This window comes from Drosophila obscura, unplaced genomic scaffold (assembly GCF_018151105.1).
Source record: "Drosophila obscura isolate BZ-5 IFL unplaced genomic scaffold, ASM1815110v1 contig_29, whole genome shotgun sequence".
Taxonomy (NCBI): Eukaryota; Metazoa; Arthropoda; class Insecta; order Diptera; family Drosophilidae; genus Drosophila; species Drosophila obscura.
In genome coordinates, this window is record NW_024542816.1 from 1477085 (window position 1) to 1500693 (window position 23609).

The window sequence follows — 23609 nt, forward strand, 5'->3', positions numbered from 1 at the left end:
AGGCTTCAAAGTATTTTCGAGCTTTATTCTTTTGCATACGCACAAAAAAGAGAAAATTTCGTTTTCGTTTTGCCAAAATTTCTGTGAATATTTTATCAGTTTCGCAACATGGCCAGCTCGAATGTGTCCGACTGGGATGAGCCGCTGCCGAACGTCATCGACCGAGGAGGTCGAGGAGGAGGATCCGGACTACTGCGCGCCCAGCAATCGGCAGCGCAGGCAGGAGGAGAACGTGGAAAAGCTGCGCTCATATGTACGCCGCATGGCCTATCAGCCATCCATGCCGCCCAAGGCACGGCCCGGCGATGTGGCCCGATCGCAGCCCAAAATCAATTCACTGATCGAGAACTATGCGCAATTCAAGGACTACTACGACCCAAAGCTGCGGGCCAAGCGCATCAAGCGGATGCTGGGCAAATACAATGCCATAACCACAGAGTAAGTATGGAAAGGAAGGAAGAGAGCCCGCCCGCCCATCCAGAAGTGTTATTTCTAACGATCCTTTTGCTGTGCAGACAGCTCGGTGAGGTGCTGAAGAGCAACGAGACGAAGGAGCGACGCAAGGAGGACTTCTTGAAGCGCAAGCAGGAGCTGTACTACAACATGCTGACCAAACTGGAGCGCCAGTGTCGTACACAGTACCTGAACGTGCTAATCAAGAAGTTTGCCAAGTTCATCGCCCATTTGGCCACCACAATGCGCATACCGCCGCAGCTGGTCGATCCGTATGCCCGCATGCAGCGCGGCATCTTCTGCAACGTTCTGCTGGCCATCGGTGTGCAGCCGGCCTCACAGTCGGCCATCTACTACACCAGCGAGGATGCCATCGAGTACGATGTGTGCCATCGCCTCGCGCACGCTCTGCTCAGTCTCGTGATCAAGGCTTTGGATTCGGCGGCAGCACGCGATCCCAACGAGCTGGCCAAGCCCGCTGACCTGGACCTGGAGATGGACAATCACATCAAGCGTCGCCTCATGTGCGCCGCCGAGAAGAAGATCGCCTACGAGCGGCGACGCAACAGGCAGCAGCCGGCATACAAGAAGAGCGCCTTCGAGAAGTGCAGCGCCCCCCAATGCGAGTAGCATGGGACCCCAGACAGGTTTTAGGGACAGGAACGGGACTCGCATGCATCTCGGCTATTCCATTTATTGTCGAATAAATCGGGCTATGCATGTGAGCATCGCATAATCTATCAAGTCTTACGGTCTGAGGGTGAGGCACAGCCAGTGCTCGGGCACCTCAAAGCTGTCGGTGGGATTCGGGGTGTACAGCTCGCAGTAGGGCACATGCCAAGTCCCACCCTCCGCTTTGTGAACGGACAGGCGATGTCGTATGGGCTCCTTGACAATGATCTTGCCCGTCTGCGTTTGGGTGACCAGCGAGAACTGATGCTCCTGCTGCCAGCGTCGGAAGATGGGCTTCAGTTCGGCGCCCAGCAGAAAGGCATGGGTGCGCATCAGGTCCCTGGAGAAGAAGTCCGTCTCCTGGCCGCTTCTCAGCGTTGCATAAAGCAGAAAGGGATCGTCGTGCGACCTAACAAGTGTGCAGAGAGAGAGAAACAAATTAGTCACAGGTACACAGGGACTCAGACTGCGACTCCCTCTTACAGATTGTTGGTGAGGAAGAGGCTGGCATTGTTCTGCACATAGTGCATGGCCGATTTGGACCAGTTGCGCATGTGCTCGCGTCCCAGTACCAGGACACGCTTATTGCGCTCCTTGAAGTGGCGCACCACCGTCGCCAGGAGCTTGGCCAGCTGCTGGGGCGCCTTCTTGGCACCCGTCGAGTAGGCCACATTGAGGCCATCGATCACACAGTCATAGGGGGCCGTCTTCTCCACGTACTGCTTGAAGCGCAGCACCTCCTGGGGCGTGGACTTCTGGAACACATCCCCCCTGATGAGCACCTTCTCCAGGAAGCACTCGCTCAGCTGCCGGAACTGCTCGTCACTGATGGCCACCGGCTGCAAATGCTGCCGGCACTCCTGGCACTTGCCCAACGGCCCCAGACGGCTGGCCGTCACACGCAGCTGTTGTGGCAGCTGCTGGCCCAGCTGGAGCAGCCGCTCGGCCACCTTCTGGCTGACGAGGATGTTGTGGCGCTCGAGGAACTGCAGCAGACGCTCCAGTTGGACTCTAGCGGCTGCTGGCACCTGGGCGAGACGGTTGAGCAGCGCGAGGAACACCTCGCACTTGGGCTGCTTGCGGGCCAGGACCATTTCCTCGAGTAGGCGCCAGGCCACCTCCGTGTGGTCGCTTTGCCCGAACGCCTTCTCGGCCAGGGCACTGTAGGCGGCCACGCTGGGCGTGCTGGTCACCTTCATCATCTCCAGCAGTGGCAGAGCGCGCTGCCAGTGCTCTGTGGTGGCCACCAGTCCGTGGATCAGCTGCTCGCAACTGGTGGCGTCCAGGGTCTCGTGGGCGGCCTGCAGGGAGTCGCTGATCTGGAGGATCTCGCGCTGCTCCGCCTCGCTGAGCGGACGTGTGTGATAGGCCGCATTGTAGACACGCAGCAGGCGGCCCAGGGTGGCCGCATTGGGTCCGACACCCGTGCTCCTCAGGTAATTCACATAGTTCTTGGCCAGCGACAGCTGCTGCGGCCCGCTGCACACGCCCAGGATGACGGCGTCCACGTTGTGGCCATTGATGTGCTTGTAGCCATCGATCAGCGAGTGCCGCACGCTGTGCCACTCATCGCCGCTCAGCTCCTCGCGCCGATCGAAGTAGTTGCTCTTCAGCTGCTCCAACTGGTCGCTGGGCACGCTGCCCAGCATCTGGGGCCGCTTGTGATGGCTGGCCATAAGGCGGTGGGGGCCGCCAGGCCACCGCAGCTGCCGCAGCAGACGTATATTGTGCATAATTAACTATTTATTCAGAATACTTTAATTTTTATCATTCATTTGTTGCGCTTTTAAATATTTTGTAATTAGACAAATTCCGACTGTCTGGCAGCCCCATCGACATTGTGTATTTACAAAAAAAACCTATTAAATCGTCATATATTGTGCATTATCTTTTTAATTTGAATTCTTAATGTAATTTATTGTTGCAATTTCTACTAATTGTAGTTAGTTTACGTAGCGAATTATAATTTTTTGTATTGTTTTCACCGGCTCTGGCAGCACTTTCCCGCCATTGGGTAGTCGATAGTCGATTTTCGATATTTGCAAACAGCTGATTAGCCCGGCATTTTTTGTGCGAATTGTGAAATATTTTTGAAGCCATGTCCGAGACTGCAGCGGAAAACACAGCCGAGGCAGATGCCGATGCTGAGGCTGGCAAAGAGCCGTCCCAGGAGACGGATACAAGAAATCTGCTGGAGTCAGCTGCAGCTGTGCAGGAGGATGAGGAGCTGGCCAACGTTGTCACCGCCGAGGAGTATTTGATGAGCAAAGATGTCGTCCTGCTGGAGTACGAGAAGCAAATGTTTCTCGATCTGGTCCATGCAGACGGCCTGCTGGTGTGTGCCAAGTAAGTTTCCAGCTGTTGGCGTTGCGCACACTCGAGTAACTCCTTTGACACCTTTATCCTCCCGCAACAAGGGGCCTGAGCTATGAGCGCGCTCTAGTTCACATTTTGAAGGCGTTCAGCGACGCTGGAAACCTAATCCTTGTCATCAACGGCTCCGACTGGGAGGAGCAGTACTACAAATCGAAAATGGATGCCAAGTACATCCACGAGGTGGCCAATACGGCAACGGAGAGGTGAATAGAAAATACAGATGGCTTCCCTATCATATTTCCCTCTCACTCATATCCGTGTTTGTGCCCGCAGGGAGCGTGTTTATCTGGAGGGAGGCCTTCAGTTCATCAGCACCCGCATCCTGGTGGTTGATCTGCTCAAGCAGCGCATCCCCATCGAGTTGATCAGCGGCATAGTGGTGCTGCGAGCCCACACCATCATCGAGAGCTGCCAGGAGGCGTTCGCCCTGCGCCTGTACCGGCAGCGCAACAAGACGGGCTTCGTGAAGGCCTTCTCCAACAGCCCGGAGGCCTTCACCATCGGCTACTCGCACATCGAGCGCACCATGCGCAATCTGTTCGTGAAGCAGCTGTTCATCTGGCCCCGCTTCCATGCGACAGTACGCGGTTCCCTCAAGCCGTGGCAGGCGCAGACCATCGAACTGCATGTGCCACTCAGCCAGCACATGACCTCCATCCAGACGCACATCCTGGACATAATGAACTTTCTGGTGCGCGAGATCAAGCGCATCAATCGGAACGTGGACATGGAGGCCGTCACCGTGGAGAACTGTGTCACCAAGAAGTTCCACAAGATCCTGCAGGCGCAGCTGGACTGCATCTGGCATCAGCTCAACTCCCAGACGAAGCTGATTGTCGCCGATCTCAAGATCCTGCGCAGTCTGATGATGTGAGTACCCACCAGAGGTGACCAAGCACATCTTGGGACTTAACCTTCGCGCACACCCGCAGATCCACCATGTATCACGATGCTGTGAGCGCCTATGCCCTGATGAAGCGCTACCGCAGCACGGAGTATGCCCTGAGCAACTCGGGATGGACGCTCCTCGATGCCGCCGAACAGATCTTCACGCTGTCCAAGCAGCGCGTCTACAATGGCCAGCAGGGTGAGTCCTACCAGCCATTGATTGCCTGCCACACCCCAAAATGACATTCAATTCAACAGAATTCGAGCCTGAGCCCTGCCCCAAGTGGCAGGCACTGACCGAGCTGCTCACGCAGGACATTGCCCAGGAGAAGCATCGCTTGGAGCAACCCAAAGTGCTGATACTCTGCCAGGATGCGCGTACCTGCTTTCAGCTGAAGCAGTACCTCACCCAGGGCGGGCCACGCTTCCTGCTGCAGCAGGCCCTGCACCACGAGGTGCCCGTGGGCAATCTGAGCGACAAGTATGCCCGCGAGAGTCAGTCCATTTCGGCAGGAAAACCAGCAGCAGCAGCAGACCCCACCAAATCAGGAGCCAGTGCGGTGGATGCCTCTCAGCCTCCAGTGGCTGCTGCTGCTGCTGCTGCTGGCATGGATGAGCTTGCGCAGCTGCTGAGCGAAACGGATGCGGAGGCGCAGCATTTTGAGGAGAGTTACATGCTGACAATGACCCAGACACAGCTGCAGCCACAGGAGCAGCCAGAGGATGCGGATCCAAATGCTTCCATTTTCGAAACGATACCCGAACTCGAACAATTCGATGTGACGGCTGCCCTCGAGGCGGCGGCCCACCGCAAGCAGCCCTACGTCTGCCTGCAGACCTTCAAGACTGAGCGCGAGGGCTCGATGGCCCTGGAGCATATGCTGGAGCAGCTCCAGCCGCACCATGTGGTCATGTACAACACCAATGTGACGGCCATACGACAGCTGGAGGTGTTTGAGGCGCGTCGCCGACTGCCGCCCGCCGATCGGATGAAGGTCTACTTCCTGATCCATGCACGGACCGTCGAGGAGCAGTCGTATTTGACGAGCCTAAGGCGCGAGAAGGCCGCCTTCGAGCTGATCATCGATACCAAGAGCGTAAGTCCAAATGAAACCATTTATTTTGCTTGGCCAAAAGGTGTTGCAGCCTAGACGAGGAAGCTCTTAGTGGGCTGCAAGTGGTCTTGGGCTTGGGCGTGCCGCCGGCACGAAGCTGGCCTGCTTGGAACCATCCACGATAGAGCATATAGGAAATAGGCGATAAATCCGGAAGCTATGGTCCACCTTTGAGCTTCTTTCCATTAATTTCCATTTGCATATATTTGAGAGCTTCCCGAGAGCTAAACTGTTTCAATGGTTTTTTTTTTGTTGCAGAAAATGGTTGTGCCCGAGTACCAGGACGGCAAGACGGACGAGGCCTTTGTGCTGTACAAGAGCTACGATGACGAGCCGGCGGCGGGTGACAATGCCCAGAGTCGGCAGGCGGGCGGACAGCAGCAGCCGCAGGGTCAGAGGGAGACCCCCAAGGTGATTGTGGACATGCGGGAGTTCCGCTCGGACCTGCCCTGCCTCATCCACAAGCGGGGGCTGGAGGTGCTGCCGCTGACCATCGCCATCGGTGACTACATACTGACGCCGGAGGTGTGCGTGGAGCGCAAGTCAATATCGGATCTGATTGGGTCCCTCAACTCCGGCCGGCTGTACAATCAGTGCGTGCAGATGCAGCGCCACTACGCTAAGCCCATACTGCTCATTGAGTTCGACCAGAACAAGCCCTTCCATCTGCAGGGCAAGTTCATGTTGTCGCAGCAGACGACGGCCACCAATGCGGATATTGTGCAGAAGCTGCAGCTGCTCACGCTGCACTTCCCACGGCTGCGGCTCATCTGGTCGCCCAGTCCGTACGCGACGGCCCAGCTGTTCGAGGAACTGAAGCTGGGCAAGCCGCAGCCGGATCCCCGCCAGGCCGTTGCCCTGGGCAGCGAGGAGCCCGTGGCCGGCGAGCAGCTGCAGTATAACAGCGGCATACATGACTTCCTGCTCCGCCTGCCCGGCGTTCAAACGCGCAACGTGCACGCCCTGCTGCGTAAGGGCGGCAGCCTGCGCCAGCTGCTGTTGCGCACCCAGGCGGAGCTGTCCGAGCTGCTGCAGTCGCAGGAGTGCGGCAAGCTGCTCTACGACATTCTGCATGTGGCCCATTTGCCCGAGAAGGACGAGGTGGCTGGCTCCACGGCCCTGCTGGCTGCTGGCAAACAGTTTGGCGCCGGCTCGCACAATCGGTTCAGGAAGGCCGCCGTCGAGGCGCGTCGGGGTCGGCGCTGAACAGCGGAAACAGGAGGCGGAGAAGGCAGAGCAAGAGGAGAAGTGCGGCCAGGCGTACAGTGCAGAGTAAACAGAGAGCGCAAAATTATGGAAATTTTTAAACGTTGCAATTAAATCGGATGAAACAGCAGCAGCAGGAGCAGGTAGATGTCTGGCCAACGCAGACAACGTTGACAATCGGGGACAGTGATGACCCATGGGGATGCCAGCGGACAACGGGACAACGGGCCAGCGACTACTGCAGCGGTTGCTGCAGTTGCCCATCAGGGAAGGGACCGGTGCATATAAAATCAATTTTCAATACATTTTTAATTGCCTTCGCCTGATGAGAGAGAGAGAGAGAGCAACTCCCGCCGGTGCCCGAAAACTCCACCGAATGGTGGTAGCAGGAGCAGGAGAAGCATCTGCCGCTGCATGGACAGACCCCGTGATACACATGGCAGCAATAGAGCTCTGTTGCCCGGCAGCCTGCATTATAAAATAGCGAAAAACTGCTGGAAATAAGAAATAAATGTATGAATAAGGCTATAAAAACACACATTGAGGGTACGTTTTATAAGTGCACAATGTACATACTATATACATATACACGGCGGCATTTATTCTGTTTCCATCAAGAGAATTGGGATTGTGCAGCAAGCAAATTGGTCATAGTTTAAGGATTCATGATGTATTTGTGTGGTATCTACCAACCATACTATATAGTATATACCTAATATGTACATATAGATGGGTAATACCTATATACATGCAGCATTTAAAAATGTGTATGGCCTGCAACGTATTTTGCAAATTTATATTTATTTATTTAAAAGGACACAAAATCCAAGTATTTCGGGGCTTTTCTTTTAAGTATTTTTGCATAAAAAGCATCAACTAGTAGAGTATGTGGGCGCATGTTGGGTGGGCAATGTTTGGGGATTCCATTTCGATTTACTTATGACCGAACTCAACTGTACCCTAATCGGTTTGACTGCAACCCAATTATGTGCAGTTTTGAGGAGCAGCTAGAAGAATTATTTGCCTATTTCCGTTTAGTGTCTGAAGCAGGGACCTAAGTACTGATTTTGTATACCCGTACTCAAAAATAGCTAAGGCGTATGTTGGGGTGAATCAAAAGTCAAAAATGTATATACGACTGAGTACGGGTATAAAAGTAGAGTCGCGGCCCCAGAAGCGACTCACACGTTCCATCTCGTTTTTTTTTTTACTTTTTTGCCGAATAAAAAAATCATCACATCAATTAAATGAACTAATATACTGCTCTAAGATTTGGCAATCTTTACAAATCCAAACAAAATTGTAAATTGTAAGTTTTTTCGGTGACAAGCATTTCTTTTTTAATAATTATCCATTAAAAAAAAATAATGCCAACAAATAATGATTATTTGATTGAATTTATTTGAGAGTACGCCAATAAATAATTTCCACGATTTCCCATAATCTGATCATTATTCAACTTTGAGTTTTATGTTTTGATAAATAAATTTTAATAAATAAATTTAACTTAATCAACAGAAAACTAATAAAAGTAAGTGTCAAAGTGCCAAGTGCCATAAAAATAAATTCATATAAATTAATAAGAAAAATGTAATTTGTCGTGTAATAAAATAAGCTAATAAATATTACAAATAAAAAAATAAATAAATAAATAAATGTTAAATCCAAGTAGTTGTAGGATTTGTAATTGTGATCCACTGATTAAAATAAATCAGTCCGTCTGTCAGTGAACGACAGATAACCAGAGGCTGTCCTTGCAAAGATAATCATTCAAAACACAAAAACCCAAACCACATTTGTTCCGGCACCCAACCCCACACAACAAAATTCCAAATTCTGTGCATTTCGTTTCGATTGCAGGACGCAGGCATAATGGCCGCCAACGGGCAGCAGGAGGATGAGCCGAGGCCGAGCACCAGCCGCGGAACGGGTGCTCGGGAGAGTGGCGCGGACAAGGACGCCTCGATGCTGATGGTCCTGGACGTCCTGATGGAACTGCGGCGCGGCTACGTCTCCGTGGCACGGCTCATGAGATCCGAGCAGGAGCGCGAGCTGGCCCACAGCGCACTGCTGGCCATCGACGAGGACATCGAGCGGGTGCACGACAACCGCTTCACGAGCCCCGAGCACCGCACCAACCAGCTGGCGGTCTTCAGCGACAGTGTGCGCCGCTCCCGCGCCCATGCGCGGCTCATCCGGAACATGGTGCACCAGACGCGGCTGCGCTACGAGGCGACGATGTTCGAGAGCCAGGTGAGTGGGCTGCCCGACGCTGGCGGCGATGATGGCGGCCTCGCCCGTCGCATGTCCATGAACATGCCGCGCCACTTGGGGCCGCTCGAGACGCTGGAGCCCTCCGAGGCGGATCACGATGAGGAGCATCTGGCGCGCCAGGAGGAGGAGCTGCAATGGCTGCGACGTCTGTCCATTCTCTTTCTGCGGGAACTCAATCTGGATGTGGCCGAGAATGTGGTCGTGGCGCCACAGCGCTGGCTGCCTCCACAAGAGGAGGAGCGACAGCAGATAGCGCGCCAGGAGGAGGGCCACGTGGACGTGGAGCAGCCCCAGGAGGAGCAGCAGGAGCAGGAGCAGTAGCTGCCGCTTGCAGTAGGAATGTGGAGTGCAGGACCGAATAATCTGAATAAAAGTACGATTGGCTAGACATATATGTACATACATATAGCAGGGGGCACATCCCCTCCAACTCCATCTCCAGCTCAATCCCCATTCCCACTCCAACAAAGAGTCATCGCATAATTTCAACAAAAACCGCAATTTGATGCCAATTGAATAGACCGCTAAGCGAGGTAATTGGCATTCGGCATGGAATGGAATGAAGTGGAAAGGAATGGCACACGATTGGCACAGGATTTAGGGGGGAGGGACTGGGTAGGGGTATGGGTAGGGGTAGTGCAGTTCAATGGAATGCAGTGCTGGCTGGTCTAGCTCGGTGTGGGGTGGAGGCCCTTTTGTTTGCCTTTGTCATGCCCTTACTCCTTTTTTTTGTTTAGGCAAAAGTTTGACTTTGTGCCGGGGACTTGTCATCGAATCAGAGCTACCCTCTGATACACTATTACCACTTATTTCTTTGCTTTAATGGGGGGATTATATCCCCATTGCCAATGAAGTATTTTCACGGAAAAGGCAGGCACTGCAGGTTTTGGGTTTCCCGCATTTGCAGCACCCCATAAAATATTGGTCTTTATCTTTAAGCAATATCTTTTGCTTTATCCTGCTGGCTTATCCTTCTCGTTTTTTTTTTTTTTGGTAATATTGAAATTCCGAAAACGGAGACAGTTTGTAGTGGCAGTGCCGCTTGTTAGGGCACAAAACTCTTCGGTTTTGGCCAGACAACACAAAAATCTCTTTTCATGTTTTGTTTGGTGCTGGTTTTTGCTGCTATCCGAACGATGTCCGACTGCTGTCCGGCTGCTGTCCGGCTGCTGTCCGGCTGCTGTCCGCCTCATTGAGCAAAGCGCGCTTAGAGCGTGTTTCTGCTTGTTTGCATTATCTCCCGCTCTCTCCCTCTCTCTCTGGGCCCATTCTTTTCAGCGCAAGTGAATCCAAAACTTTGCAGCCCCATTGATGATGATGAGGATGGGTGATGATGGGGATGGGTGATGGGCAAGTCCGGGTGTCCGGGGGCACACTGTCCGACGCTCGCTGTGCTTTCTGGCGTTGCGGCCCCTGATCCGGTGTGTCAAAGCATTTTTGCCAATTGGCTGCGCTTTGTGCCATTGAACCAGCGGTATGCCAGCGGCGGCTCCAGATCGAGTGGAATGTGCCCATTGGGGCAGGGGTTGGGGGTTGGGGGTGGGGGTCGGGGCTGGATAGCAGCGGGCACAATTAAAACTCTATTACAGGGCCTTGCCACCGATTTCTTTTGCTGGGATTTTGTGCGCCTCGGGGGCCGTTGACTGCCGTTCCATTCGGTGTCGTTTCCAGCCCTGTTTCGCCCCCTGTCTTTGCCGTTTCCGTTTCCCTTTCGTTCCATGCCCGCTGTGGGCTGTGGGCTCTCATCGCTCGTCCATTGTTAGATTCGACCTCAACAAACGCTTCAATCAAGTGCCGAACAATGGGGGGAAAATGCCATCACTATCTCCGCCCTTCCAGCGGGATTCGGCCAACCAGTGTTGCCCCCACAATGAAAACGTTAATTTCCAACCGGAATGGATCTTTGGTTCAACATTTTTGTTGGGTTCCTCTTGCTTTCCTTTTTGTATGCAGTGTACAGACAGAAGGAGAGCTGATGAGCAGTCGAAGCGTTGGGAATTACAGGGTACGAATGTTTCATACAAATAATTCTTGCAATTAAAACGCAACGAAACGAAAAGATGTAATCATAGCCAATAGATCCTTGTATTTTGCATAACAATTCCAAGAGAGAACAGAAAATCAATCAATTAATATTATTTTTTATTTTTATAGGCGTACTCAAAAAAGAGTTAAGGGGTATATTAGATTTGTGGTAAAAATGGATGTGTGTAACGCAGAGAAGGAAACGAAAGGAAAATTCTAAAAAATTATAAGCTCAAAAATGTATATACTGACTGAGTTCGGGTATAAGTAGAGTCGCGTCCCCAGAAGCGACTCACACGTTCCTTCTCGTTTGTTATTTCATTCTCCTGGCCAGAGCCCTGAGCTCAGAGCCTCTGCCTTTTATGCAGAAGAATAAGTCCTGTAGCATTTGGGAGCAAGTTCCCCAGCGCTTAAGTGGAGTTCTAAGCCCACAAATTGAGCAACAGAACAGAGCACAGATAACCGTTCGAGTGGCAAATGGAATTATGCAAAAATTCCATGAATTCAATTGCACCAAGTTAATTCATTCGATGATACTAATTGATCAACATTAATTAACAACTTTTTGCCTACTTCATTCACGGCAGAGAGAGCAGAGAGGCCCCAGAGACCCGACCGGCCCACTTTCGAATCATTCCCATTCTGAGTAGGAAATTAAGAGTCGCAGCCGCAGCCGCAGCCGCCGGCAGCATCGTTAACCGCTGGCATCATTAGGAGTGGGTGGCGGCGGCGGCGGCGCTCTCAACCCACATAGGCTGGAGCTGGCATTTGAATTGTTGGCAGGATATTTCCTGTGCGGCTGGCCAAACACGCAGATTGTGATTGGAAGACACACACAGACACACACACAAACAAACAATGGAAAATCGAACTTGAATCGAGGCAATTATCAGTGAATTTTGGGGTCATGGAAATGGACTTTTAAATAGCTTATGGCTAGGATTACCGAATGAGTTTCGTTCCACAGTTTGTTCACCAGCTTAAATGAAGAGCGAACTTCGCTTGTGGCGCTAAAAACTGTGCACACCACAACTTGCAACTAATTTCCATTGAATATGAATTAATAATAAACAAAGCTGAATCCTGGCAGCACGAAAAGAGTTCTAAGAAAGAATCAATCGATCCCAATGCCACACATGTTCCGCCCCCCCAGCTGCTCCAAACTAAATCCAATGTTGCCGTGTGCCAGTGGCATTTGCGTTGAGGCAATTACTTGATTTAGCATTTCGCACTTGCTGCTCGACTCCGACTCGTCTACCCTGCCATGGCCATGGCCTGGCCTGCCCTGGCCTGCCCGCTGGAATTTCATTAGTCAAAGTCAAAGGCACTGAGAGCCATTTGTCAGGCGTGCCATCGATTTTTGCTTAATTTCATTAGGCTCGAGTGCAGAAAGCGGGCACGGTTGGGCATGGCACTGGGCACTGCCACTGCCACTGGCAAATTGTTCAACAATTTGGCACATTTCATGGGCCGCCTGGCCCACAATTTACTAACAGCAACGAAAGGCACTTAAGCCCAGAGGCTGAGCAAATTGTTTCGCAAATATCACACTCAGTCCACGATCGTTTGGGGGGCGCTTCTTGCATCCAGAAATTCCCTTATCTGATAGCTGCAATATTATTTCCATGTGTTCCATGGGCAGACACTTATGGCTGCCATTTTGCATCGATGAAAATTCACTGAAAATCCATACAAATCATTCGAAACAAAGCACAAAAAACTGTAACTAGCAAACAAAAACAAATCAAAGGAGAGTCTTCAGCTTTGATTTATCCTTGGCCCCTCCATACCCCACTGGGTCTGCTGCTTCTGCTACTCTTCTATTTCTGTCATTTGTCACGTACAGGCCAAGGCCAGCGGGCGACGCAACATGTGGGCCAAACATGCAACAAACTTCACCCTGCGGATGCTTCGCCATATTGCCATATCAAAGGAAGCCGGAAGCACGGAAAAAAAATTCTAAGAGCCGCCTTGCTGCATCTTTGCTTACACGCGCAGCGAGGGAGACTGCCATCATGCCCCCGGGCAGTGCCGCGACATTGTTCATCGGCACAGGTAGATCTGTGGCCTCTCTGAAGCGCCTCTGCTTCGATTTTGAGTTTTCAATCAAGTTTCCCTGCCTTTTACCCTAAATCTAAATTAATTTTTATTCCAAATTCCAAGTCAAGGCTAAAGAAAACTCCTAGGAACTCCACTGCACGCAGCGCAAAAGGATTTCAAATGGATGTAGAATTCTGGAGCCGCCAAAAAGAGATCAGTCCAGGCTCGTGGCTGTGTTGGATATACTCAGTTGTTGGCAATTGTGTAGCCAGTGGCAGGCATGCTCTATCCTGGCTGTCTCTGGGGGACAATAAGCAGCCGCAGACTGCAGCCGCATGGTGCATAGAAGCTGCAAACTTGCAACCGAACGAACATGCTCCAAATGGTACAGATATTCATTTGAATGCAGTCATGGAGCCAGAGGCCTTCAGGTTAGTTTTTCTAGTGCCCCTCGGCCTCGCCCATAACTAATCAATATAAATATAATGCCAGTGTCGAGCAAATAATAGACTTTTACATCGATATGATGGCAGAATACAACTCGAAAACGAATCCACACACGACACCAGCGGGCAGGAAGCAGAGGAAGCCCAGCTATCGAGTGAGCTGCATAAATGGGCAGAGCAGCAGCAGCAGCATAGCCCCAGAGGTCTATGAGGCCAAGGCATCATCCAAATCGTGAGTTTGATGGCAGCAACAAAAACAAAATCAAATCAACAGATTTAATATTAATTAGTTGCAATTGCAGGCCAGAAACTGGAATCGAATGGATTTTGTTATGCTCATTCTTTATGGCCTTGGCTGTGATTTGCCTTTTGCCGATTTGCTATTTTCAAATCAAACGTCATCTACATGGGGATCGTCTCAGTGCTCATCCAGAACGTCCTCATCGTCATCGCCAGCGCCAGCGCCAGCGCCAGCGACGACTCCATCGCCGTGCACGCAGCGTCAAGCCACAACAGGATGAAAGTGCCAACGAACAGCCAAGCAAGATCGAGGGGACCCGAGGCGACACCAGCGGTCGAGGCGACTCCCAGCGACGTCGTGGAGGAGCCGCCACACAGCGAAGCCCTCGACGTGGCGGCCGAGTAGCTGCCCAACGAATCGCATACCGTCGACCGCCGACCTCCTCCTCCGATGAGTTTGACGGCTAAAGACACAAACAAGCAGCAAAGGTGAAATTTTAGTTGCAGAACTCAAAACTGAACCCAAAAGTGAACCTTAAATGTATCCGAGAGCTACCTTTAAGATGTTTCATTCAAATATTTGAAATTAATTAAAATTTATATACGTTTGAGCAGGCAAACTAAAGGCTGGGCCCCACCTCTTGTAGGAGGTATTTGCATTGCGAGCTTCCACTTTGGCTTAACTTCCATCGAATCTTTCAAATCTTTCGATGCGCCCTGCTAAACGATGCCCCTAAACGATGCCCCCTGTCCCCTTTTCCAGGCAGGCAGAACAGCTTATCATAAATGAAAAATCTTAAAGCGAATGCGAATGCGAATGGGAATGCCAAACGACCAACAACAACCGAATGGAAGCACCAGCAATGCCAGCCAGACAGCTCCGCACTCCACACGAATCCTCGAGTGCCCCAAATGGTTGGCTGGCTGGGTGGCTGGGTGGCTGGCTGGCTGTCGTTCCCATTTGGCTGCATTTGGTGTAAATGTAAATGTAAACGAAATAATCGCTGGCCCATATCTCGGTAGGTGGAGGAAATTGCCGCCCAATGGGGCCAGTCAGTCGCAGGGAAAAGGCAGCCGAAAAACCAACCAAGAACCAAAGGAAAATCTTAGTTGGTTTTTTTTTTGGTGCTTTGCAGCTTGTCCCATTATTAAAGAGCTCGAAGAAGGCTTTGGGGGCTTGTACTTCTTGTGATCTCTCTCTTCAGAGTTATTCTAGGCTTTGTTTAGGAATCAGATTCTATGACAAATCAAGCCACAAAATTGTTGAATACTTACGGGACTGTTGGACGGCCTTCTCGAGACCTACTCGAGGCCTGCACTGTCTTCCCTCGCACCGAGGGAGCCTGTCAGCACGGTAGAGGAGGTTCCGGCATCCACTTTATAGGTTTGAATAGCATCACTGCAGTTCCAGTTCTTCTGCGTCGGATATAAGCTGATCTTCTAGTCGAAAGCCTGGCCCTGATTTCTGATCCACTGCCGCGAACTGCCCTGTCCCATGCTGAAAACTGGAACTTGTGTTGTCGCTTGGAAAGGTATTCAATCAAAGATTGATTGGCTTAATGTGCACTCCCAGCCATTGTGGCAAGCGTAGGCGTTTCAGCCCAGGAATGTATGCCCTTCCCTCTGCCAGGGCGCGCGATGGCTGGCTTTTGCTCTTGGGCGACATGTTGCAGCACCAAATGGCGTTCGCTTGTCCGCTTATCCGCTTGTTGGTGTCACAATTGCTGCCCTTCTGCTCCCCTGCCATGTGGTTAAATGGCCAACACACATTGTACACCAGCAGGAGGAGCAGAAGGCGAAGGGTGAGCCAATTCGTATTGATTTCAGAGAGAGAGAGTCGTAGTCGTAGTCCAACCCCCCCATTCATTTTGGACTGAACAAGCGGCGAACCGTTGGCTTTTATTGTTTGCTGGCTGCTTGTCTGGAATTCCCCAAAGTCAAGCGACCCCCCCAGCCCGTACAGATGTGGGGACCCTCGATAAGCAGTGCTATGCGCACCTATGCAGTCCCCAAAATTTGGCTGTCAGATGTCTCTCGCTCTCTCTCTGTTTGTGTGTGCTGGTGGGTTGGTGGGTTGGTGGGTTGGCTTGAGGTTAAATAGGAACTGCGCCAACTTATAACGCAAGCAACTTCCACTTCCGCTTTCACTTCCACTTCCTGCTGCTGTTTGCTGGACGAAGGACAACGTTGTGTGCCGACTGCTTGCCTCTGTCTCTGCCACTGCCACTGCCTCTGCCACTGCCTCTGTCCCTTGTGCCCTGCCCTTTGGCATTCGCAGAAACTATTAAATCACATTTTACGAGCGTTAAGTGCACAATTAAAAGCATTTCGTTAATGTGGAAAATGTGGCGCTGTCTTGGGCTCTGCCTGAACATCCCCCCCCCTGTCACTGTCCCTGTCCCTGTCCCTGCTCCTGCCCTGTCCTCGTTTTCCGTCTCTATCTTCGTACCGCTCCATTTCATTGTGATGTAATTAAATTTTCAGCTGCCAGTCCGCGCATTGCTTTGCGTACACCTTGGGGGCACTTTTTGGGGGTCGCTCTGAATGGTGTCTCGAGCCGGAGGAGCATGGGGCTACATGGATTGCAGTCTGTGCGGGGAACTTGGGGTGTGCCGAGTGGAGCCATTATGCCGGGTCTCCTGTGTGTCCTTGCTGCTGGAAAAACAAACTAAATCGATTATGGTTTGATGTAAATTTGCTTTTCCCTCCCCCACTAAGCCCATTAGAATGTTGTCTTAAGGCAGTGGTGCTGGGTAGGGGTTCAATGCACAGTGATATTTGTTTTTGGATAAAACACTGCCCCAAGACTAAGTAGGAAGTTTCTGCAGAAAAAAGAGTTCAAAAAGCTGGGAAATATGCCGCATAAATGAGAGATATGATTGGGAGAGAATATCGTACTAAAATTATCTATAAAGATAGTCCCAATAGTCAATGGAGTACACTTACGTGTGTTTGTGGCATTCCCATCCATCCGGATCAAGGGTAGACCACCTGAGGGCTGCTGCTGCCATGCTCGTGTTCACGCAGGAAGATGGAACGGGAATGGATCTACTCGTATCTGCTGGCCCATGGTGGAGAGCAGGCGCTTCATTAGGACTAAAACGCAAACTAAGTAAGTAATATGAGCTCTAGTAGGCGTGTGAAGTGCACACTTGATGATTGGGCGGGGCCGGCGGGGTCTGTGGCAGTTTCTGCTGCTGCGTGGGGGTGGATGCAGCTCGAGTGTCACTCACACCTCTTCACAGCTTCCGCATCCGCAACCCTCTCTCACACTGCTCACTCCGCTCACTCAGCTCACTCGCTCACGCCTAAGTGCGGAAGCATGTTCAAGTGTGTTGGAAATGGAAAGCAATGTGTTACTTTTTTTTTTTACTCTAATTTTCTTTCGTTTTGTATATTTGTGTGCTGTGTGTGTGTGCTCCGCTCTGCTCCGTTCAGTTTCGTTGTGGGAGGCAGCAGCGGGACAAGGACAAGGACAAGGATGAAGGTGAAGCAGCAGAGCCCTGCAGTTCGAACACAGGCAAGAGAATGCGATCGAGGAATAATCTCATCCGCTCTAAATAGGTAATGGCAGTAATGGAATGAAATCTTAGTTGATTTTGGGATTGGAAGGAGAGTGGATGGGCTTGCAGATGTACATATGTATGTATGTAGGAGTGCACCAGCGATGAGCACAAAGCAAAAGCAGGGCTGCTATAATATTTAATGCACGACTGTTCACAGTAAGTCATTACAGCCTATGTACATACATAGGTACACTGATAAACGCTATAAGGCGAAAGTGGAACTAAAAGCGGAGCCGAAAAAATCAAACACACTGCTCCAGTGCAAGTGCGCACATTGCCTGCTTAGCTGAGCTGCAAGCTCAAGCATGATCAAACATGTTTGTTTTTATCTGCTCAGCTCTGCTTTCAGCTAGAGTGTGCGTAAGCCCTGCAGACAGCGCTCTCAGAGAGTCGTAACAGCGCGCGGTAACAGCAAGCATTTACTCCGATCGATAACAGCATGTTAACAGGTGAAGAGGGCTGTTCTTACTCTGAGAGGAAACTAACTATGTTGCTGCTATTCTTCTCTCTTGCTTTCAAACATGAAGATGTATTGTGTTTTGTTGTGTTTTGATTAATAAACAGATGACATTTGCTTGAATTAAAGACACGGGAGAGTAAGTTTCTGTGCTGTCTGTTCCTGTCTGTCCATGCCCTGGAGGGAATAAGGAACAAATTAAAGTTCTCTCCTTTGACGTGGCCTGACATCGTCAAAAGGTGGGTTTATGTGCAATCAGAGACTGCCATAAACTGTCCAAGTAATGAAGGGGGTGCCCCCGGAGAAGGACTAGACTAAGGATGATTTTAATCGAAGGGATCAAGCGGCACACGACGAGCAGCCCTGCACCCTCCCAACCACCCAACCACCCACCCACCAAACGTTGAACGGAGTCGTTCTCAATTCACTTTGGTCAATGTCCCCGTCCTGTCCTCTGGTTTAGTTTCGTAGCTTCGTTTCTTTACGGTGGTATGGCTCTGGGTCCGGCTCTGGCTCTGGCTCCGGCTCCGGCTCTGGCCACTGTGCGCCTGTTCGTGTCTGGGGCTGTCCGGCAGTGGCCAAGTCTTAAGACCCATAAAACCCATGTAGCATAACTAATAGGTCTTTGGCCATAGAGTTTTGTTTTGTTTATTCTTTGTTTCTCCCACAGTCAGTCCCCTACCCCCCCCCCCAATCCCTGACCCCCCCCAGCCATCAGAGCTTCGACATGGCATTGCAGTTCAATGCACGGGCGTTGAAATTGTTTTCATTATTTCATTTCATTGGCCCACCACCGCCAGGTGCACCTGTGAGTTATGGCCAGGAGTCGCCGCTACGGGTGTACTACGACGGGTGCTCTGGGGCCAGGGATTAAAGCCAAAGCTGTAGCGACCCCCCCCAGCCCCCAGCCCCAGTGCCAGTCCCAGTGCCAGTGCCAGTCCCGTGCCATGCCAGAGCCATGCTGTGGCAAAAGGTATGAGCCATTAAATAAATACCAGCGCCAATCTGAAACGGTGCACTGAGGAATAACGCTGCGGCAAAGAGGAAAGGCGAAGAAAGGCGTGGGGTGGGAGCTGGGGGGTCATGGGACGTGGGAAACGGGGAAAAGCGTCGCCGAAGAAGTTCAAATAAAAATTCATAATTCAAACTTAATGCAAGACGAACGTAGTGCGTGTCCGCGTGGAGCTATGCAGCGGCGGAGCAGTGATGTGGAATAATCACGGGCAGCTCCTGGCCTGTGATTTCTTATCGGAATAATCCCAAGCAAAATATGTTGATTAGTATGCGGAAGGGGGCACATAGCAACATACATATGTATGTATGCCATAAATTGGCCGGAACTGCGTCACTTTGACCAATCGAGTTGATCGATAAATAATCGAAAGCACTGCTTCTGCGGCATAAAATGTATATCTTTCCGTTTCTTAACTTGGTACCCCACATATAAATTCTCTCTTCACATTCTCCTGCCCTTCCCTCATCGCAGTATCCGTTTTTCACACATCCATTTTGTAGGATTATTTATCCATTATTTTGTTGGATAAATAATCCATTACCATGTACTATGTAGTGTCGGCCTTTAACCTGTGATCACCGACCAAAGGATTTTCTCATCGCAGCTGTGCAGTATGTGTGCCGGTGTGTGTGTGTGCCTGTATGTGTGTCTGTTTAAATCAAATATTGGCACAGGTGTATGTGCATGTAAGCCGTGAATTATGCATGTGTGCGTGCGTGTGTTCCGGCGCTTGAGCATAAATAAAATAATTGCATATGCCTCCCCTATCCGGCTGTATACTCTTTCCCCTGCTACAGTTGCTGCGTCCTGCCTCTGCTGCTTCTTGCTTGTGCTCCGCCTAACAAGGAAATATTTCGCCGATTAGTCGAGTAAATTGCTAAATTGATCATAGTTAGGGAACCGATTAATTTAAAAGTGTAGCAAATAGCCATAATTCTGAATTTAGCCATTGGGGGTAACAATGGCAATCACCAAGGAAGTCAAAGGACTATACTCAAAGTGGGCTGGGGGAGTTCATTTTAAATATTTGAAAACCTCGCCAACTATCGAACTATCCATTCAATGTCTCCATGCCATTTCCCACAGCTCTGCAGCTTATTTTTTCTTGCACTTTTTCGCTGCTATTTTCGGTTATATTTTACGGGTATATTGGCAAGTGATTTTCTCTTCCCTTTCTTTTTGTGATATTATTTTTAGCTACTTTCATTGTTCCGGTCTCCGGCATGGGCATAATAAATAAGTGCTGGGCGAGGGCGAGGGCGAGGACGCCGCATAATCGGGGCATTCCCTGAATAATTGAATGCCAGAGATTGTTGCCATGGAATGCCACTCGATTCGTCCAATGGAGAGCAACATTCATGGAATGTTTATTAAACACAATTCCGTAAGCCGATTACAGTAAAAACAAAAACAAGAAGAAAAGAGGTGCCCAGTCGACAGTCCCCCCAGTCCGAGTCTCCCAGTTCCCAATAACAGACTCAGTTCCGTTTTCATTCGTTTGGCATCCGCTTTGGTCGGATGGGGGGTGGGGAGCAATTTATGGCCCCCGCTGTGGTACAACTGCGATCCGGTGTGGATCCGGGTGAGGTCCATGGGGTTCCTAGGGTTCTCGAGTATCCTGCCCGTATACGATCCTCGTGTGCCCTGAGAATGTGGCTGATAGGTGCGAGATTCTTTATCTTTATCTTTCTCATCCATCTATTTAACACTAGTTCCCTTCATAATTTACACCCAATAATTTATTTTTCTTAAAATTTATTTTATTTTTTCACACGTATCGTCGTCTATTGTTGCTGATCTAATGGATATATTTTAGATTATACATTAAACTCATACATATGTATTTATACACACCAGGTTCTTAGGGGGGCGATAGGGGAATAAGAATAAATATTTATGTATGTTTGTAAATATGTTTAATCGAAGTGTAAATACTTTAATTCCAGATATTCTTTTTCTTCGGGTGTACAAACTATTTATCTAAAAAAAGAACACTCTGTCTCTCTCTCTCCTCTCACATGGCATATTTTTGCATTAATTGCAATCCCACCTGAGCCCCGAAAGCATTTCCAGTTATTTAGTTTTATATTGTGGTGCTCTCATCTACCGCTATCTCTCACTCTCACTCTCACTCTCTCTCTCTCTCGCTTCTGCTATTTCTCATTCCTCATTCGCAATCCCATCTCTGTCTGAGGCATGCTTCCATCATTTGTTTGGCTGCCTGGCATGGAGCTTGGAGCTCATTTCTCTTTGTCGCTGCATGGAATTTCATTTGAAAATATGAGAAATATGAGAAATGCATTCGCTCTTAGGATCCATATACGAAATGTTTATGTGTGTGTGTGTGTGTGTGTGTGTATGGGAAGAAGAGCCTGCTCCTCCCCTCTCTCTCTCTCTCTCTCTCTCTGTTCTTGTGTTGACTTTACCCAGAAGGTTCAGGCATTCGCATCAACGTTCCGCTCCTTTATTTATTCAAGCAATTGCCACTGTCAACACACATACTTACACAATGAGTGGATTGGAGCGGGGGTGGTGCCGGTGCCACATTGATAGGCCAATGATGGTGGGCTCGGAGGGTAAAACAGATAGAAATCGAAAATAAATTTCCCAACGATGAGAAGGGAATGGATGGAAATGGAAATGGCGCTGCCAACTTCTTAGCAGAATCGAATCGCTTTCACTGCCTGCTCTTCCATCTTCCATCCACATTGGACCTGCAATTGGACAATTCTATTTTTATTTTTGTTTATCTTTGTCTACTCTGTGCTCCGTGCTCTCTGTGCAACTCATTTTCTTCATTTACATTTCCCATTTGCCACCCATTTATCCGCCCAGCAAATGTTGTGCAAAGCAATAAACGGGAATGTGAATGGCGACAGGCGGCAGTCGGCAGTCGACAAGCGACAGGCGACAGCCGACTGGAGAAACAGGAGAAACGGCGCTGACACTTGGATCCGTGACTGGGCTGCTGCGCCCTTGCTGGCTCCGATGGCTGCCCCACAATATGCTCAATGTCAATGCGAATGGGGGACTCTGACAGGCACAGACATACCCAGTAGGCAATTACGAATGGGAAGCTCAGGGCATGCAGCAGATTATCAGTAGTAAATTTTGTGCTGTGCTACAAAGAGTTGAAGTGCCTTCAATGATCTAGGTCTAGGCATAACCTTAATTGGCAGTTCACTGAACTCTGCCGGCCAAAAACCACTCACCACTCAATGGATCACTTCTGTGGATGTATGAAGCGTGGCAGTGGCTCGTTCCTTGCCGGGTTAATCGTTTATACACAGGTTCAACTTATCTGCATGGTCTTACTCCTCCTGCTCCTCCTCCTCCTGCTGCTCCTTCTCCTCCCCCTCCTGCTACTGCTGCTGCTGCTCCGATTTGGCTGTCAGTGACATGCATAAATTAACGCTTTTCGGAGGCAGAACGTGGACGGCAGGACAGCTGGAGAGCTGGCTGCTGCTGCCCTAAAAAGTATGCAACAAGATTTGCTGGCCTGCCCTGCCCTGCCTGCCATTTACGCAAATAAATGCGCCAAACTTTTCTCGAGAGAAACAGCGAATCGAGCGGCTGGCAGGGGCTAGCTGAATAGTTAAAAAGAAAATCAGAGAGAGAGGGATGGTGAGGGGTAATAGCGGCACAGTGAGAAAGGAAGAGTAAAAAAAAAATAGAGCAAGCAAATGAAATCAGCAAAAAGCAAACAAAAGTTCCTCACAGAGAGAGAGAAAATCGTTGGACGGGAACGGGGGGGTTTCAACTACTTAGCGTCAGCGACAGCCATGGCCAGCCGCCTCCACCCCCCACAGACTGCCACTTGGCCTTGGCTGCGAAATGGCGCTAAGCGTTAACTAAAATGCTGTGCGCCATTTTGTGTTTTAAATATATAAACACAATAAATATAAAAATATAAATAAAATGGCACAGGCCACTGACAGGCGGCAGGCAGGCAGGCAGCAGCCAGGCGGCAGGAGTGTGGGCGGGGGTTGGGGTATGGGCCAAAGCGCCACCAAATGTTGGCGCTGTAAAAATTGTTTACGACCACTAAAGGGAAACCGCGCAACACGACACCACAACACAACAGAACAGCACAGAAACAGAAGAGAAACAGAAGAGAAGAAAAAAACAACGCAAACGACAAGGACAGACCGCGACTCGCTCCCTCTCTCCCTCTCACTCACTCTCAAAGTGCGAGTTGTAAACCGGAAGTCTGTGGTCGGGGTCACCATATTGCTGGAATGTTTATGCGGCTGCCTGACAATTTTATGCTCATGCCCCCGCCGACCCCAACGATAGTCCAGCGATTTGGAAGCCCGTCAAATCGGATTTATCCGCCTCCCCCGTGTGGCGGGGCACTTTGGGGCATACTAAAGGGTTAGTCTTAGGGGGCACTTGGGGGCAGAACAGGGGCTGAAAATCCAAATCGAGGATCGCATTTTGGAGCAGCCCTCCATTGCTTTGACCCTTACCTTCTTTGGTTAATTTTAATAATTAAATTAATAGTATTAATATTAATATCAATTAATTAATTAATATTTATTTTTCTTTAATTTTTTGCGAATAAATTCGGGTAAGGAATTTAAAAAAATTAAAAATTAAATACGAAAAAATTGAAAGCTTTAACTTTGGCTCGATTTATCTTCAGGTAAAGCCATTGCATCGACACGAACAAAAACGAGAAGGAACGTGGGAGTCGCTTCTGGGGACGCGACTCTACTTTTATACCCGTACTTAGTCAATATATGTAATAATTTTTGAGCTTATGATTTATGTACAATTTAAAAAAATTGCATTTCTCTTCGTTGCACACATTCACTTTTATCACAAATCTAATAT

General features: G+C 49.9%; 4 protein-coding genes across 4 annotated transcripts; 3 read left to right on the forward strand and 1 right to left on the reverse strand.

Annotated features, from left to right (window-relative positions):
- The first annotated feature begins 108 nt into the window (after nt 1-108).
- On the forward strand, nt 109-1083 carry LOC111075959. Its single transcript, XM_022369499.2, is given in 3 exon segments — nt 109-150; nt 152-438; nt 516-1083. Coding segments are annotated over 3 exon segments (897 nt in total).
- Nucleotides 1084-1116: 33 nt separating this feature from the next.
- LOC111075958 (mitochondrial ribonuclease P catalytic subunit) lies at nt 1117-2952 on the reverse strand. The gene is made up of 2 exons (XM_022369498.2): nt 1609-2952; nt 1117-1534 (listed from the first exon to the last, which is right to left on the reverse strand). The coding sequence occupies exons 1-2, from the start codon at nt 2856-2858 to the stop codon at nt 1201-1203; spliced, it is 1584 nt and encodes a 527-aa protein (XP_022225190.2). The 5' UTR covers nt 2859-2952; the 3' UTR covers nt 1117-1200.
- Nucleotides 2953-3168: 216 nt separating this feature from the next.
- Nucleotides 3169-7290, forward strand: LOC111075955 (DNA repair endonuclease XPF). The gene is made up of 6 exons (XM_022369493.2): nt 3169-3471; nt 3543-3704; nt 3775-4371; nt 4434-4588; nt 4648-5486; nt 5763-7290. The coding sequence occupies exons 1-6, from the start codon at nt 3224-3226 to the stop codon at nt 6708-6710; spliced, it is 2949 nt and encodes a 982-aa protein (XP_022225185.2). The 5' UTR covers nt 3169-3223; the 3' UTR covers nt 6711-7290.
- A 6232-nt stretch (nt 7291-13522) lies between these two features.
- LOC111075949 lies at nt 13523-14347 on the forward strand. The gene is made up of 2 exons (XM_022369486.2): nt 13523-13727; nt 13798-14347. The coding sequence occupies exons 1-2, from the start codon at nt 13573-13575 to the stop codon at nt 14201-14203; spliced, it is 561 nt and encodes a 186-aa protein (XP_022225178.2). The 5' UTR covers nt 13523-13572; the 3' UTR covers nt 14204-14347.
- Nucleotides 14348-23609: the final 9262 nt, after the last annotated feature.

Excerpts from the sequence above, each read along its gene's own strand:
- LOC111075955 (XM_022369493.2), top strand. The coding sequence starts at position 3,224 with ATGTCCGAGACTGCAGCGGAAAACACAGCCGAGGCAGATGCCGATGCT. Across the intron at positions 3,472-3,542 it reads GGCCTGCTGGTGTGTGCCAA|GGGCCTGAGCTATGAGCGCG; the intron begins GTAAGTTTCCAG and ends TCCCGCAACAAG. Across the intron at positions 5,487-5,762 it reads TGATCATCGATACCAAGAGC|AAAATGGTTGTGCCCGAGTA; the intron begins GTAAGTCCAAAT and ends TTTTTGTTGCAG.
- LOC111075949 (XM_022369486.2), top strand. The coding sequence starts at position 13,573 with ATGATGGCAGAATACAACTCGAAAACGAATCCACACACGACACCAGCG. Across the intron at positions 13,728-13,797 it reads GCCAAGGCATCATCCAAATC|GCCAGAAACTGGAATCGAAT; the intron begins GTGAGTTTGATG and ends TTGCAATTGCAG.
- LOC111075958 (XM_022369498.2), bottom strand. The coding sequence starts at position 2,858 with ATGCACAATATACGTCTGCTGCGGCAGCTGCGGTGGCCTGGCGGCCCC. Across the intron at positions 1,535-1,608 it reads CTCTTCCTCACCAACAATCT|GTCGCACGACGATCCCTTTC; the intron begins GTAAGAGGGAGT and ends CACACTTGTTAG.